Source organism: Lithobates pipiens, unplaced genomic scaffold (assembly GCF_037356315.1).
Source record: "Lithobates pipiens isolate NorthernLeopardFrog02 unplaced genomic scaffold, aLitPip1_a1.2 Scaffold_8, whole genome shotgun sequence".
Classification (NCBI taxonomy): domain Eukaryota; kingdom Metazoa; phylum Chordata; class Amphibia; order Anura; family Ranidae; genus Lithobates; species Lithobates pipiens.
Genome location: NW_027507903.1, coordinates 671790671 through 671804226, shown reverse-complemented (window position 1 = coordinate 671804226; position 13556 = coordinate 671790671). Strand labels below are relative to the sequence as shown.

The window sequence follows — 13556 nt, the reverse complement described above, 5'->3', positions numbered from 1 at the left end:
CTCCATGTATAAATATATAAGGGGGGTATGATCTCCATGTATAAATACATAAGGGGGGATATGATCTCCATGTAATAAATACATAAGGGAGGATATGATCACCATGTATAAATACATAAGGGGGGATATGATCTCCATGTATAAATACATAAGGGGGGATATGATCTCCATGTATAAATACATAAGGGGGGGGATAAGATCTCCATGTATAGGGGATGTATGGGGGAAATAGCCATCTGTGTTTTGTGGTTCTCTGTAATAAAGAACCACTAACATCTGGTAAGCGGCAGCGTGTACTGTGGTGGAGGTTCTGGTTTCCACAGATGACACATGTTTTTGGATTTACTTCACTCTCTCTTCACTGTGGAAGATTGTATTATTTTTTGTCTGGGACTCTTTTGATGAACTTTTAGTAGAGTCATTATTTCTATTGATCTATTATGGTTCAAGTTGAATAATTTTTTATATTTATACGCTTGAGTTAAAGCGGGGTTCCACCCTAAAGTGGAACTTCCGCTCATCTGAACCCCCCCCCCCCCCCACTCCGGTGTCACAATTGCCACCTTTCAGGGGGGAGGGGGGTGCAGATACCTGTCTAAGACAGGTATTTGCACCCACTTCCAGGCATAGACTCCCATCGGAGTCTATGCCTCTTCCTGTCCCTGCGCACTGTCTGCTGGGATGCACACGGGTCCCAGAGACAGCGCGGACAATTCCTATCGTGCTGCGCGACTCGCGCATGCGCAGTAGGTAACCGGGAAGTGAAGACGCAACGCTTCACTTCCTAATTCCCTTACCTAGAATGGTGGCTGCAGCAGCCGAGAGCCAAGCGATCGATCGACCTCGGCTGCCGGCATCGCTGGACCCTGGGACAGGTAAGTGTCCATTTATTAAAAGTCAGCAGCTGTAGTATTTGTAGCTGCTGGCTTTTAATAATTTTTATTTTTTTCACAGTGAAATCCCTCTTTAACAATACTTTTATGGTCAGATTTGTTTAGATAATTTATTTTGTATTTATTTATATGAATTTTTTGCACATATTCTTATACAACATTGGGGAGATAATTAATATTTTGTGGATTGGATAGTTTCACTTCAATTTTCACTGATTAAGTATTTCATAACTTTTAGCGCAGCCCACTTCTTTTTTCTTGATTCTGTGAATGTAGTATAATTTTTGGGTATTGCAGATTGTTCGGTTCTTTTTGATTAGGCAAGCACGTTTTTTTATTTTTCTATAAATACATAAGGGGGGGTATGATCTCCATGTATAAATACATAAGGGGGATATGATCTCCATGTATAAATACATAAGGGGGGTATGACCTCCATGTATAAATATATAAGGGGGATATGATCTCCATGTATAAATACATAAGGGGGGATATGATCTCCATGTATAAATACATAGGGGGGATATGATCTCCATGTATAAATACATAAGGGGGATATGATCTCCATGTATAAATACATAAGGGGGGATATGATCTCCATGTATAAATACATAAGGGGGATATGATCTCCATGTATAAATACATAAGGGGGGTATGACCTCCATGTATAAATATATAAGGGGAGATATGATCACCATGTATAAATACATAAGGGGGGGATATGATCTCCATGTATAAATACATAAGGGGGGATATGATCTCCATGTATAAATATATAAGGGGGGATATGATCTCCATGTATAAATACATAAGGGGGGGATATGATCTCCATGTATAAATACATAAGTGGTCCATATAGTGTACTTGGTGTTGAGTTATTCACCTTAAGGTCAGAGGAGAGGGGGGCTCTTTTTATGTCTGGAGGAAAAGAGACTTAATCTCCAAATACAGAAAAGGCTTCTTCACAGTAAAAGCTGTGAAATTGTGGAATAGAATTAACTATTTTTTGCCCCCCGCTTTTATTGGTTGAACTAAATGGCCTTTTTTTCAACCAGAACTTATTATGTAACTACGTATATGCTTACTAACATGTATAGGCAATAACACCAGAGATTGTAAATCCGGGGAATTATCTGCCTCCTGTGGGTTCAGGAACATTTTTTTACCCTGGTGGGGCATATTGGACCATGCTTTTTATAAAAAAAAAAATAGTTTTGCCTTCCTCTGGATCAAATGTATTATAGAGCTTTGTATATTTCTATTTATATATTTATTTATCTTCTCTAATTGGTGAACTTGATCGACTTTGGTCTTTATTCTACCGGACTAATTCTGTAATCATGTCACTGGTAGGATCAAGAAGAGTTTTTTTTTATTTTTTTACCCCTGACAAACATAACACAACTTTTTTATTGGAATTTTTCCCAGGCAAACAAGGAGAAAATAAGAGGAGCTCATTGATTACACCCCCTTTAATAATACTACACTTTCTTGCCAGGATTCCCACCTCCGTCACTATCCATCAATGATCACATCTCTGACCTACCTGACTCCATCTCCAGATCTTCAGGTCTCCTCATTGCGGACAATCCCGATTCCGTGCCCTGCAGAGTCCGTGTCTTCAATAGGAGTTGCCCGTTTTAGAACATTTTGGTTTTGGGAACTAACAAACACCACAGACGCAAAGAGGAAGTGTATATATTTCTGTATTTTCTTTAGCATTATTACTAAACCAGACATTTGCTCTTGGGGAAGTTGGCAATTGCGCAGTCATACAACACTGAACCCAGATGAAATTTTCACACACATTTAGTTTTATTTTGGTGGTATTTAATCACAGCTGTTGTTTTTTTTTTTTTTTTTTTTTTTTTTTTTTAGCTACACAAAAAAAAAAAAGAGTGAAAATGAGAAAAAAATATGTTTTTCATATTTTGTTATAACATTTTGCAAACAGGTAATTTATCTCCTTCACTGATGCGCTCTGATGAGACTGCATTGATGGGCACTGATGGGCACTTATGAGGCGGTACTGATGGGCACTGATCGACTGCACTGATAGGCACTGATGAGGCAGCACTGATAGACACTGATAGTTTGCACTGATGGGTACTGATGAGGCGGCACTGATGGGCACTAATAGGTGGTACTGATGGGCACTGATAGGTTTCACTGATGGGTACTGATGAGGCGGCACTGCTGGACACTGATCAGGAGGCACTAATGAGGTTGCACTTATGGGTGTCACTGATGGGCACTGATAGGTGGCACTGATGGGAACTCATAGGTTGCACTGGTAGGCACTGATGAGGCAGCACTGATGGTCACTGATCAGGAGGCATTGATGAGCTGGCACTGATGGGTGGCACTGATGAGCACTGATAGGTGGCACTGATGGGCACTAATAGGCAGCACAGAGAGGTGACACTGTTGGACACTGACAGGCTGCACTGATGTACACTGATCAGTAAGCACTGATGGGCACTGATAGGTGGTACTGATGGGCACTGATAGGTTTCACTGATGGACACTGATGAGGCAGCACTGGTGGACATTGATCAGGAGGCACTGAAGAGGCTGCACTGATGGGTGGCACTAATAGGTTGCATTGATGTGCACTGATGAGGCAGCACTGGTGGGCACTGATCAGGATGCACTGATGAGGCGGCACTGATAGGTGGCACTGCTGGGCACTAATATGTGGTACTGGTGGGCACTGATATGTGGAACTGGTGGACATTGATAGGTGGCACTGGTGGGCACTGAAAGATGGCACTGATTAGCAGCACATGTGGGCACTATGGGGACTAATGTCCCTTTAATCCCTCTAAAAGAAGCCATGCTTTTTTTTCCTTCACCCTGACAACGTGAAGAAAAAAAAACGGTAACCGGTACCTGTTTATTTCCGTGATCAGCTGTCATTGGCTGATAGCTGATGATGTGGTAAAGGGCCTGCTGTGATTGGCTCTTTACCTGATCTACGATCAGCCAAGTCTCACGTAGAACATCTATGGATGCCCTCCCGGCAATATAAGCTGTTGTGGAAATTTTATGATGATGTATTTAATATGTATTGTCACAGTGTGTCCCAGTGTTAGTTCTCCCGCAACCCGCTCTAAAGAGCTGACTGGGGCAGACTGACGCTGGTTGAGATCTGTCTGATAGTGAAAAGCTTCTTGATGATACAGAGAAGTGTTTGCAGAGTGAGGATATGTCCGCCAGTGAAGGGCCCCTGTGCAATGCACAGACGATCGTCTGGGGGGAAGACATTATCGGTTATGGGGGAATGCACACTTTTGTCTTTCGGTGTCTGATTAGCACATGGGGGGGCCATGGCGTGCCCCTGCAGATAGTCTCCCATGCATAGGAATGGTAGCATAATCCAGGTATGCATTGTTCTCTGAACAATGCAGAATAAGGATTCACACCAATGGTAAAAACGGTCTGACACAGCGTCCATGATTTCAAGACCAGCCATGCGAGTACAGGGGGCGGGAAATCATATACACTGCCGCTGCCCAGACACACCCATAAGACTCCCCTAGTCATTGTTCATTGGTTGAGATTTGTATAACTCCTCCTGTATGCCTGTGCTTGATTGGCTGATTTGTGAAGCAACCAAGCTCTATTGAGCTAAGGATGTAAGAATGGTGGTCATGTCTGTGTTACTTGGAAAGATACAGAAAACAGGGTCGTACGAAGATGCATTATACCAAAAGGCTGAAAGTGACATGGATTACGTGCAGCGTATAGCGACATTTCCACATCAGTGATGGCGGGCCAGGATATTATGGAGTGAACAGAATCATCTAAACATCGGATCAGGAGGAGGGAAGAGCGGATCCCAGTTCAGGACATCAAACCGTTTGAAATACTTTGTTGTCCTGAGGCAAAGGGGTTTGTTTTATCTGTCCGATGTGTTAGGTAGGTTCCGCTTTGCAAAAGAACACATTTTTCATCTTTTGGTATAATGGCGGGATTTAATTTGTATGTTTGTCAGTATTGTTTGGAAAACTTCCCTCATCTATAGGACCCATCTAATACAACCTAAAATATTTGTGTAATTAACTGTATGTTGTGTATGACTGAGCAGGCTGATAAGAAACTGTATGCTGTGGAATAAGTTGGTGATGTATGTAAGAAATAGAAATGTGTGAATTGTGATTATTACCTATGTATGGGACCAGAAAGACAGTTGTGTATATTGTTTAACTGATGCAAGACACATGTCCCCATAAATGTAATAATATTTTTCACCTACAAATGGTTTAGTGAACTTTGTGTTTTAAGTTGCTTTTGAAAATGGCTGCCGCATATTCAAGTGGCAATGTGGCTGGGGGGGGGGGGTGGGGGTCAGCCATGCAGGATTCTAGGCAATAGCATGGAGGGATTTGTTTTGTTTTGAGATGAAAAGATCAAGCATGCAAGCAGCATTGTCTTGGTCTTGTGTATCTGTTGACCTTCCAACTTTCAGAGCCAAGTATTGTGTTGTATTTGGGAACACTGGACCCTAGTTAATGCATCCGAAAGTGTTTGTCTATGGTTAAGTGTTCATTTGGTGCCTCAATTGTGTAGTCAGTTTTTGTGGGGAGAAATTCTGTTTTTCTAGTGAAGAAATCTTGGTTTGTGGTGGTTTTGGCGGGATCAGCGACTGCATGTCATGTGTTAATGCCACCATGTGGTCGTGGCCCGGCTTTCGTCGGCCATTTTGCTCTAGTACAGATTTCATCTACCGTGTGCTCGTGGTCTGGCTTTCGTCTGCCATTTTGCTGTAGTCCAGATTTCATCTACCGTGTGGTCATGGTCCGGCTTTCGTCTGCCATTTTTCTGTAGTCCAGATTTCATCTACCATGTGGTCGTGGTCTGGCTTTCGTCTGCCATTTTGCTTTAGTCCGGATTTCTTCCACCATTTTGCCATTGCCTGATTTTCATTTGTTGCAACTGCCATTTTGTGTCTGCTGTGTTTTGGTTTTGGGTGAAATTGCTCTGCTTTTGGGCCAGATTTCAGAGTTTAGTAAGGTTGAGTAATCTTTTTGCAGGAGTTTCAGTGGTCTGACTGCCCAGGGGATGGAAGTCGCGGGGGATTCCCTCCCATTTGCAGTATAGTGGTTTATTCCACCCTTTCCTGGACACAAGTTTTTTTTAGACATGTTGAAGTTTCCTATATGATGTTATAAAGTCCAGAAGGGGGTAGCCATAGCTATTTTTTTGTGTCTAAGGCTAGGTTCACACTATAGCGATGCGGGAACGCCGCGAATCCGCGGCGTTTTCCCGCATCGCATACCTCCCGCCGGCAGTTCACACTGCCCTATGCGGACGGCTGGGAGTGTCAATGATATGTTAATGACACCCCCAGATCCGTCCGCATATCGCAGTGCGATCTGCACACTCGCACAGGAATCGGATCGCATGGTGTGAACACCCATGCGATCCGATTCTGCTGCGGACCAAAAAAAGGGTCCCGTGCGAGTTTGCTGCGGGAGCGATGCGAATTCAGCCATACTATCTGTATGGCTGAACTCGCATCGCTACGGAGATCGGATGTGATTTGCACTGCAGTGCGGTGCGAATCACATCCGGATCTCCCCCCGCAGCAGTGTGAACCCAGCCTAAAAGACATAATATGAAGTTCAGGGAAGGTAGGCTTCCCCTCCTCCTTCCTGTCCATTGATATGTAAATAAACCAGTTAGATGGGTTTTTAGAACTGATCAGACATCAGGAAGTTCTTTGCAGGATGTGATGTATAAACAGGAAGTCGGTGGGAGGAGCTTGGGGTCTTTTGAAACAAGCATGTGGACAAAGGGACTTGTGTTTGGAAGGACCATGGAAATCACTTTGGTTTTAAAATTTTAATTCCAGTTGTTTTGCAAAGTTTTATACTGCAATACAGTTTTGGGTAGAGAGTAAACAGGAGGAATCCACGTTATTGTTGTAACATCTAGGTATAGAGAGAAGCCACATTGTTCTGTAGAGAAAGCGGGCGAAAGTGTGCTATGCAGTTTAGTCAGGCAACGCAGTGTACAGTCGTACCGCGAATACGCTTGTGTATGCATACACTGTGAGGGGTAGGGACATAATTCGGGGGGGGGGGGGGGGGTGAGCTGTGGTTGTTGACTAATCATTTGACATAGTTAATAGTTGGTTGTTATTATGGGTATTGCAGTGTAAAAGAGTGGTTAAATAACACCTCAGTTAGGGTTTCTAGTTGGGGGACTGGACCAGATATAGTGGTTGTCCGTGAATCCACTGTAGAAGAAGGCACTGGGCGGTGCACTCCCGAATGGGTGCAAGGGTTTCCCTGGAGGCAAGGGTAAGACGATAAGCTGATTTGAATCGCCATGGGCAATGGGCAGTCCGTGCAAGGGAAGGAATGAGAGGCTTCCCACAGTCAGACGAATGCACAGTACATGAAGCCTAGTTTTGGGGCAAGGGCCATTAAACCCCTTAAGGAATTATATAGGTGGTCCAAGGATACTACTTGGGGTATTTGACGCCTGGAGTTGGGAGAAATTCATAACTGAGTTTAAACCCAGGCTCTGGACAGCAAAGACCTTAGATGTAGCTCAGCTGTGGCTTTAAAAATCTGTAATGATGAGTGGGTTGATGGATGTGTAGTACACGCTTGTGTGATTAAAATACGCATACCTGTTTTTGAATTTATGTGGCTGGTCCATGCAAGGTTTGGAGCTGCTGTTCTGTTTTTCCCATTTTATTTTTTTCTACCGCTAAAAGAGTGAAGGCAGCATACCGTCTGGTTGTTTTTGCTTTTTATTTTTGTTTTGGAAACTATGAAATATCTCCCTCACGTTTGTATCTAAATGTTTGTCTCATGTCTTAGTATGTAGTAACATGAATATGTTAGAACCCACCGCGGTGGCCCTCCTTCACTTCGTGGCCGCTGTATTTTTGTAGGAAAATATATATATATATACACACACAAGTAATAAGGAATTCAGCCATTGTTGATGAAACAATTTACATCACATTCAGTTACATACATAGTTACATAGTTAGTAAGGTTGAATAAAGACACCAGTCCATCCAGTTCAACCTGAGTGTCTACAATTGTCCCTATCCCTGTACATTGCACACTCACATTGCTCCCTACCCTCAAGCCCACAATCTAAGGTCCCCATTCATATACTAGGGCCAATTTTGGACAGAAGCCAATTAACCTACCTGCGTGTCTTTGGATTGTGGGAGGAAACCAGAGTACCCGCAGGAAACCCACATAGGCACAGAGAGAACATGCAAACTCCAGGCAGGTAGTGTCGTGGTTGGGATTCAAACCAGTGACCCTTCTTACTGCTAGGTGAGAGTGCTAACCACTACACCACTGTGCCGCAGTCCAAAAGGAACGTACGTTTTTAAATGATGTATCCAGCGTGTCTCCATGTGTGAGATTTCTCTTCTAACATGACAGCCTCTTCAGTGAGTCAGTTTGGTCAGTTTGTCAATGGCAACAAACAGAGTATTATTGGGATTCTAATGATGACATCGGTCATAGTGTTTGGGCACACTGTGGCCCAGGAAACGCCTTTTGATGTTGCCAACATGTTCACCCAACCTCACTTGCAACACCCTGATAGTTGGACCTACATATTGTCTTCCACTTTTACATTGTAACATGTAAACTACATTTTAAGTGGAACATGTAGTAAAGGAATTAATAATTCACGTAAAGTCTTTTGAGATCGTAAACTTTCCAATCTCATCCCTTTAAATGAGTGAAGTGCACAGATTACATTTGCGACATGGGAAAAAGCCTTTTAAATCTTGAAGAAAGGTTGATCTCACTGGTCGATCCATAAGGTTATGGGAAATGATATGCCTTAAAGATGGGACTCCTCTGAAAAGTACACAAGGTTGTTCTGGGAGCACACATTCCAGTACAACATTGTGTACTGGGATGTGTGCATAGTATAGTTTCTTTTGGTTTGGGGGTTCTTTTTATTTGCAAAACCATGGAGTAGCCATGGGTGCCAAGTCCACCCCCAGCTTGGCAAACTTATTTATGGCTAAATGGGAGGAGGACATCATTTTGAGTAATTGCCCACCTCAGCTTCTTCTGTGGCGAAGGTACATCGATGACGTCCTCCTCCTATGGGAAGCTGATCTCCACTCTTTGGAAACCTTTATACCAACACTAAACTCTATTGAGCTGGACTATGCTGCTAGTAAAGAAAAATATCCTTTTTAGATCTAAATATCATAGTTAAAGACAATCAGTTAATTACCACCACTCACTTTAAAGAAATAGATCGTAATAGGTTCATCCCAGTTGACAGTTGTCACCATTGTGATCGATACCCCCTGTTGATGACCGTTTGAGTCGAAACACGTAGGGCTGGCTATCGGAGAGTCCCATACTGCTTTTTTTAATGATTTTATGCTATTTTTATATTACTATTGTATCCTCTTTTATGTCTCCTTGACTGTGAGAAATTTCCCAATAAAACATTATTGGCTGATCTGCACTATATGAAGCACTTTTTTCCTCCTTTTTTATGATACTTTCGGTACTGGTGAACACTGACGGGTTGGATTCTGAAGTTCCGGACATGTGTGGAAACCACCTTTGGCCGTTAACCTATCCTTGTGATTGGGACCGTGTCATCACACTTTAAAGACAACCATCCGGCACCTCAGTATCACATCCAAAAGACAACCATTAATGCGCATTTGACCCATTGCCAGATGGTATGTGTGTCCACCTCTGCTGGTAAGAGTACCTCATTGAGTGTCTATAAGTATTGATGTTCTCCGTGTCACAAGCATCATCCCCTTGTGCAGTCATCACCTCTGAGACACCACGGTTGATCCACATTTGGATCTAATCCCCCACATTGATTCACATTTCCCAGTTGTATATTGGTCATTGGACTTCAACTTGCACATTGTACTGTATCGTTCACTTTGTGATTTTTTATGTAATTCTTTATATGGCTATTACAAGCCTCAGCGCTACACATTTTTTGTTCATGACAGTTGTCACCATACTGGATAAACGCAGTTCCTAAAGGCCAATATATGCGCCTGAGGCGGAATCGCTCTTTGGAGAGCGATTTTTTGCTTCAAGCCCAAGAGCTGAAATCTAGGTTCATTGATAAAGGCTATGATGGAAATAATCTAACATCTACTATTAGGGAAGCTGCTTAACTAATAACATTTGTAGGGATCAGGCAAATGAGTCATTTAGAAGTTCATTCATTACCTCCTATTCGACTCAACATTATGTTCTGAAAAAGATCTTTTGCAAGTATTGACAACGTACTGGAACCTGTGCTCCCAGAACAGCCTTGTGTAATTTATTTTCAGAGAAGTCCCGTTTAACCACTTAAGCCCCGGACCAATTTGCAGCCAAAGCACCAAGCCCCTTTTTGCGATTCCGCACTGCATTGCTTTAACTGACAATTGCGCGGTCATGCGACGTGGCTCCAAAACAAAATTTGTGTCCTTTTTTTCCCACAAATAGAGCTTTCTTTTGGTGGTATTTCATCACCTCTGCAGTTTTTATTTTTTGCACTATAAACAAAAATAGAGCGACAACTTGTCGCAATATTGTTTACTTTTTGCTAAAATAAATATCCTCAAAAAATATATAAAAAAATATTTTTTTTCCTCAGTTTAGGCCGATACATATTTTTCTACATATTTTTGGTAAAAAAAATCGCAATTAGTGATTATTGATTGGTTTGCGCAAAAGTTATAGCGTTTGCAAAATAGGGGATAGTTTTATAGCATTTTTATTAATATTTTTTTTTTACTGGTAATGGCAGCGATCAGCGATTTTTATTGTGACTGCGACATTATGGCGGACACATCAGACATTTTTTACACATTTTTGGGACCATTGTCATTTATACAGCAATCAGTGCTATTTAAATGCACTGATTCCTGTGTAAATGACATTGGCAGTGAAGGAGTTATCCACTAGGGGGCAGTGTAGGGGTTATGTGTGACGTTATGTTTTTTTTTATTGTAGGGGGCGTGGCCTGGCATGCAACGTCACTGATCGTCTTTCCCTATAAAAGGGAACAGACGATTGGTGACAGCCACACTAGGAAGCACGGGAGAGGTTTTTTTACACAGACCTCTCCTCATTCTTCAGCTCAGTTACCCGATTGCGGGACACCAGCGGTGGTTGGGTCCGCTGGTCCCGCGGCCACGGTCACAGAGCTCAGGACCGTGTTGGGAGCTTTTTCCGTTTTTCACCCATCACTTGCTGGATTTGATTGGTACACTGGATTTCATCTCTAAAGCCTTTTTCATATTGACTTTTCCTTTGATCTATCCTATCTATGGAGGGCAGCCTCTCCCACCGCCTGTAAAAGCAATCAAGCGGCTAAACAGCTGCTATGATGATTTTTACTTTGCAGGGAATAGCCCGCTGGAAAAAAAAAAAATATCTGAATGATGCCAGCAGCTGCACCCATCATTCAGAGATCTCCACTCAAAGTCCAGGGTGTCATATGATAACCTATGGGCGGGAAGTGGCTAAAGTGCTCGATACGGCTTCATAAATGCAGCCCGCTATCACATTTTACCAACAAAGTGGGTTATATTGTGTTTGTGAGCACTACAATTCATTTATTTTCGTGTATTTTTTTTTTTTTTTTTTGATAGATGACTACACAAATACCGTGTGGCATAAAAAAAATGCTAGATAATGATAAAGTACAAATGGTGCCAACCTTGAAACTATTACAAATTATTTGGTAGCTGCCCCTTTAAGTGAACAACCTACTCAGAAAATAGTGAATATGTGAAGTAAGGCACCACTCAAAAATAAATTCAATATTGTGCAAAAAACTAAATATTCCTTAATATGTAGCATCAGCCCTATTACACAAAAGCAATATAAAAATATACCAGAAATATGTTAAGTGTTTTATGCAGTATTATGTAAACTTTATACCAGGACATTTTATCAAAAAAAATATATATAAAAGTGTCCACACAAAAAAACAGAAGTGCCCACCGTGAACCAAAAATAAAACAAAATAAATCCTCTGTGCAATGCTTGTATTCTAAAATAGATCAGTTAGTCCCATCCACCGTGCCTTATGAATGACTGTGAAAAACTCTTCTTCTGGTCCTCATCTCGCTGGTCGCTCACAGAACATCGTGCTGTGCAGGACATACACCACCAATCTCCTCCGACAAGGGCCGGCCGGGAGATCTCCTACATCCTTACAGGAGGCTGCCTAAACTGAAAGAATTGTTCATCTCTAAATATGGCATTGCTCCATCCTTCTATGCACGTGCACCAGGCAAGGGTCAACCTGATAGTGATTCAGGGCCGTTTTTAAGGCAGGGCAAAAGGGGCAGCTGCCCTGGACCCTGTCATTGTTGTGGGGCCCAAAGCAGCTGCTTCATACTTGCCAACTATCCTGGTTTAAATTCCCTCGTCCCTTGAGGTTTTAGTCCTATGCTGTGTCCCGATATCTCAATGTGAAGTGCTGCTACTAATGCTGCCCAGCTCTGCCTTATTGTTGTGTAAAGATGACTCACCTTCAGACCCTGTGTTTACATGTAAATACCAGCATTCATATGTAAATAGGGGCAGCCAGTGGCATTGATATGTATATCATGCCCCCCTGAGGTCATATCCACAGTAATCTCTAGCAACCAATCAACAAGAAGAAATCATGTGCTGTAACCTTTAGCAACGAATCAGTGAACCATAATGTGTGCTGTAACCTCTAGCAACCAGTCAGTGAGCGGTAATGATACACTGTAACCTCTGGCAACCAATCGCAATAGCTGCCTGATCTGATTCAGTAAACTTATATTGAGTCTAGCTGCTATTTATTGTATGTCTCAGAGCAGGTGGAGAGCAAAAGTGCATGGGGGGGGGGGGGGAGCCTAAGAAAAGTTTTGCCCAGGGTCCAATTAATATTAAAGACAGCCTTGTAGTGATTCCATATTGGATGTGAGAGAGGAGAACACACTGGATGCAACATTCATCCCACTCTTCCTGTTGGGATAAGTTCTAAGGCTGTATAGGTCTTTAAGGCCACAAGGATCTGGTGAGTGTCCTCCTAAACCACACGTGGTGGAGCACATTGGAGAGCTGAGAAGTTTTTCACAGTCATTCATAAGGCATGGTGGATGGGACTAGCTGGTCAATTTTAGAATACAAGCATAGGACAGGAGATTTATTTTGTTTATTTTTGCTTCATGGTGGACACTTTTTAAGTTTATGTGGACACTTCTATACAGGGCCGCCATCAGGGGAGGGGGGGGTGGCTCATACACATATAGGGGGCCCAGACCCCAACCAGGTCTGATGACAGTGAGAACGGGGCAGCAAACATCGGTGTCCTCGGGATACAGGCAGGATAATAGCTCCTTGCTCATCTCCATACTACAAGTAGGCGGCCGTAGGGAAGGTAAGCAGCGAGTTCAGCTAGGACCAAGTAGGGAGAAGACACCACTTCCCTGACCCCTGAAGAAGCAAACAGCAGTGGGCGCAGCATACCCATTGCCTCCCAGTGCCTAGACTCCTCCAACCTCCTCTTTGCTCCCAACTCCATCAACAAGGACTGTGGCCCATAAGATAAGGACTGACAGGAGGTGCAGGCAGTCAGAGATCTGCTGAGAGGAGTAGAGCACCCCCATCTTCACCCAGAAGGAGAATGGGCCCTGCCTGCTGCTGGTCA

The 13556-nt window shown here is 42.9% G+C and overlaps 1 protein-coding gene across 4 annotated transcripts in view; it reads right to left on the bottom strand.

The window, feature by feature from the left end:
- Nucleotides 1-2568, bottom strand: part of LOC143961947 (CD209 antigen-like protein C) — a 321050-nt gene extending 318482 nt beyond the window's left edge. For 3 of the 4 annotated variants that reach the window (XM_077471285.1, XM_077471289.1, XM_077471286.1), the window contains exon 1: nucleotides 2440-2568. In XM_077471285.1, coding sequence (XP_077327411.1) covers nucleotides 2440-2473 — 34 coding nt within the window. In that variant the 5' untranslated portion in view covers nucleotides 2474-2568. The remainder of the gene's footprint in view (nucleotides 1-2439) is intronic. The other variant, XM_077471287.1, reaches the window with a different exon arrangement.
- Nucleotides 2569-13556: the final 10988 nt, after the last annotated feature.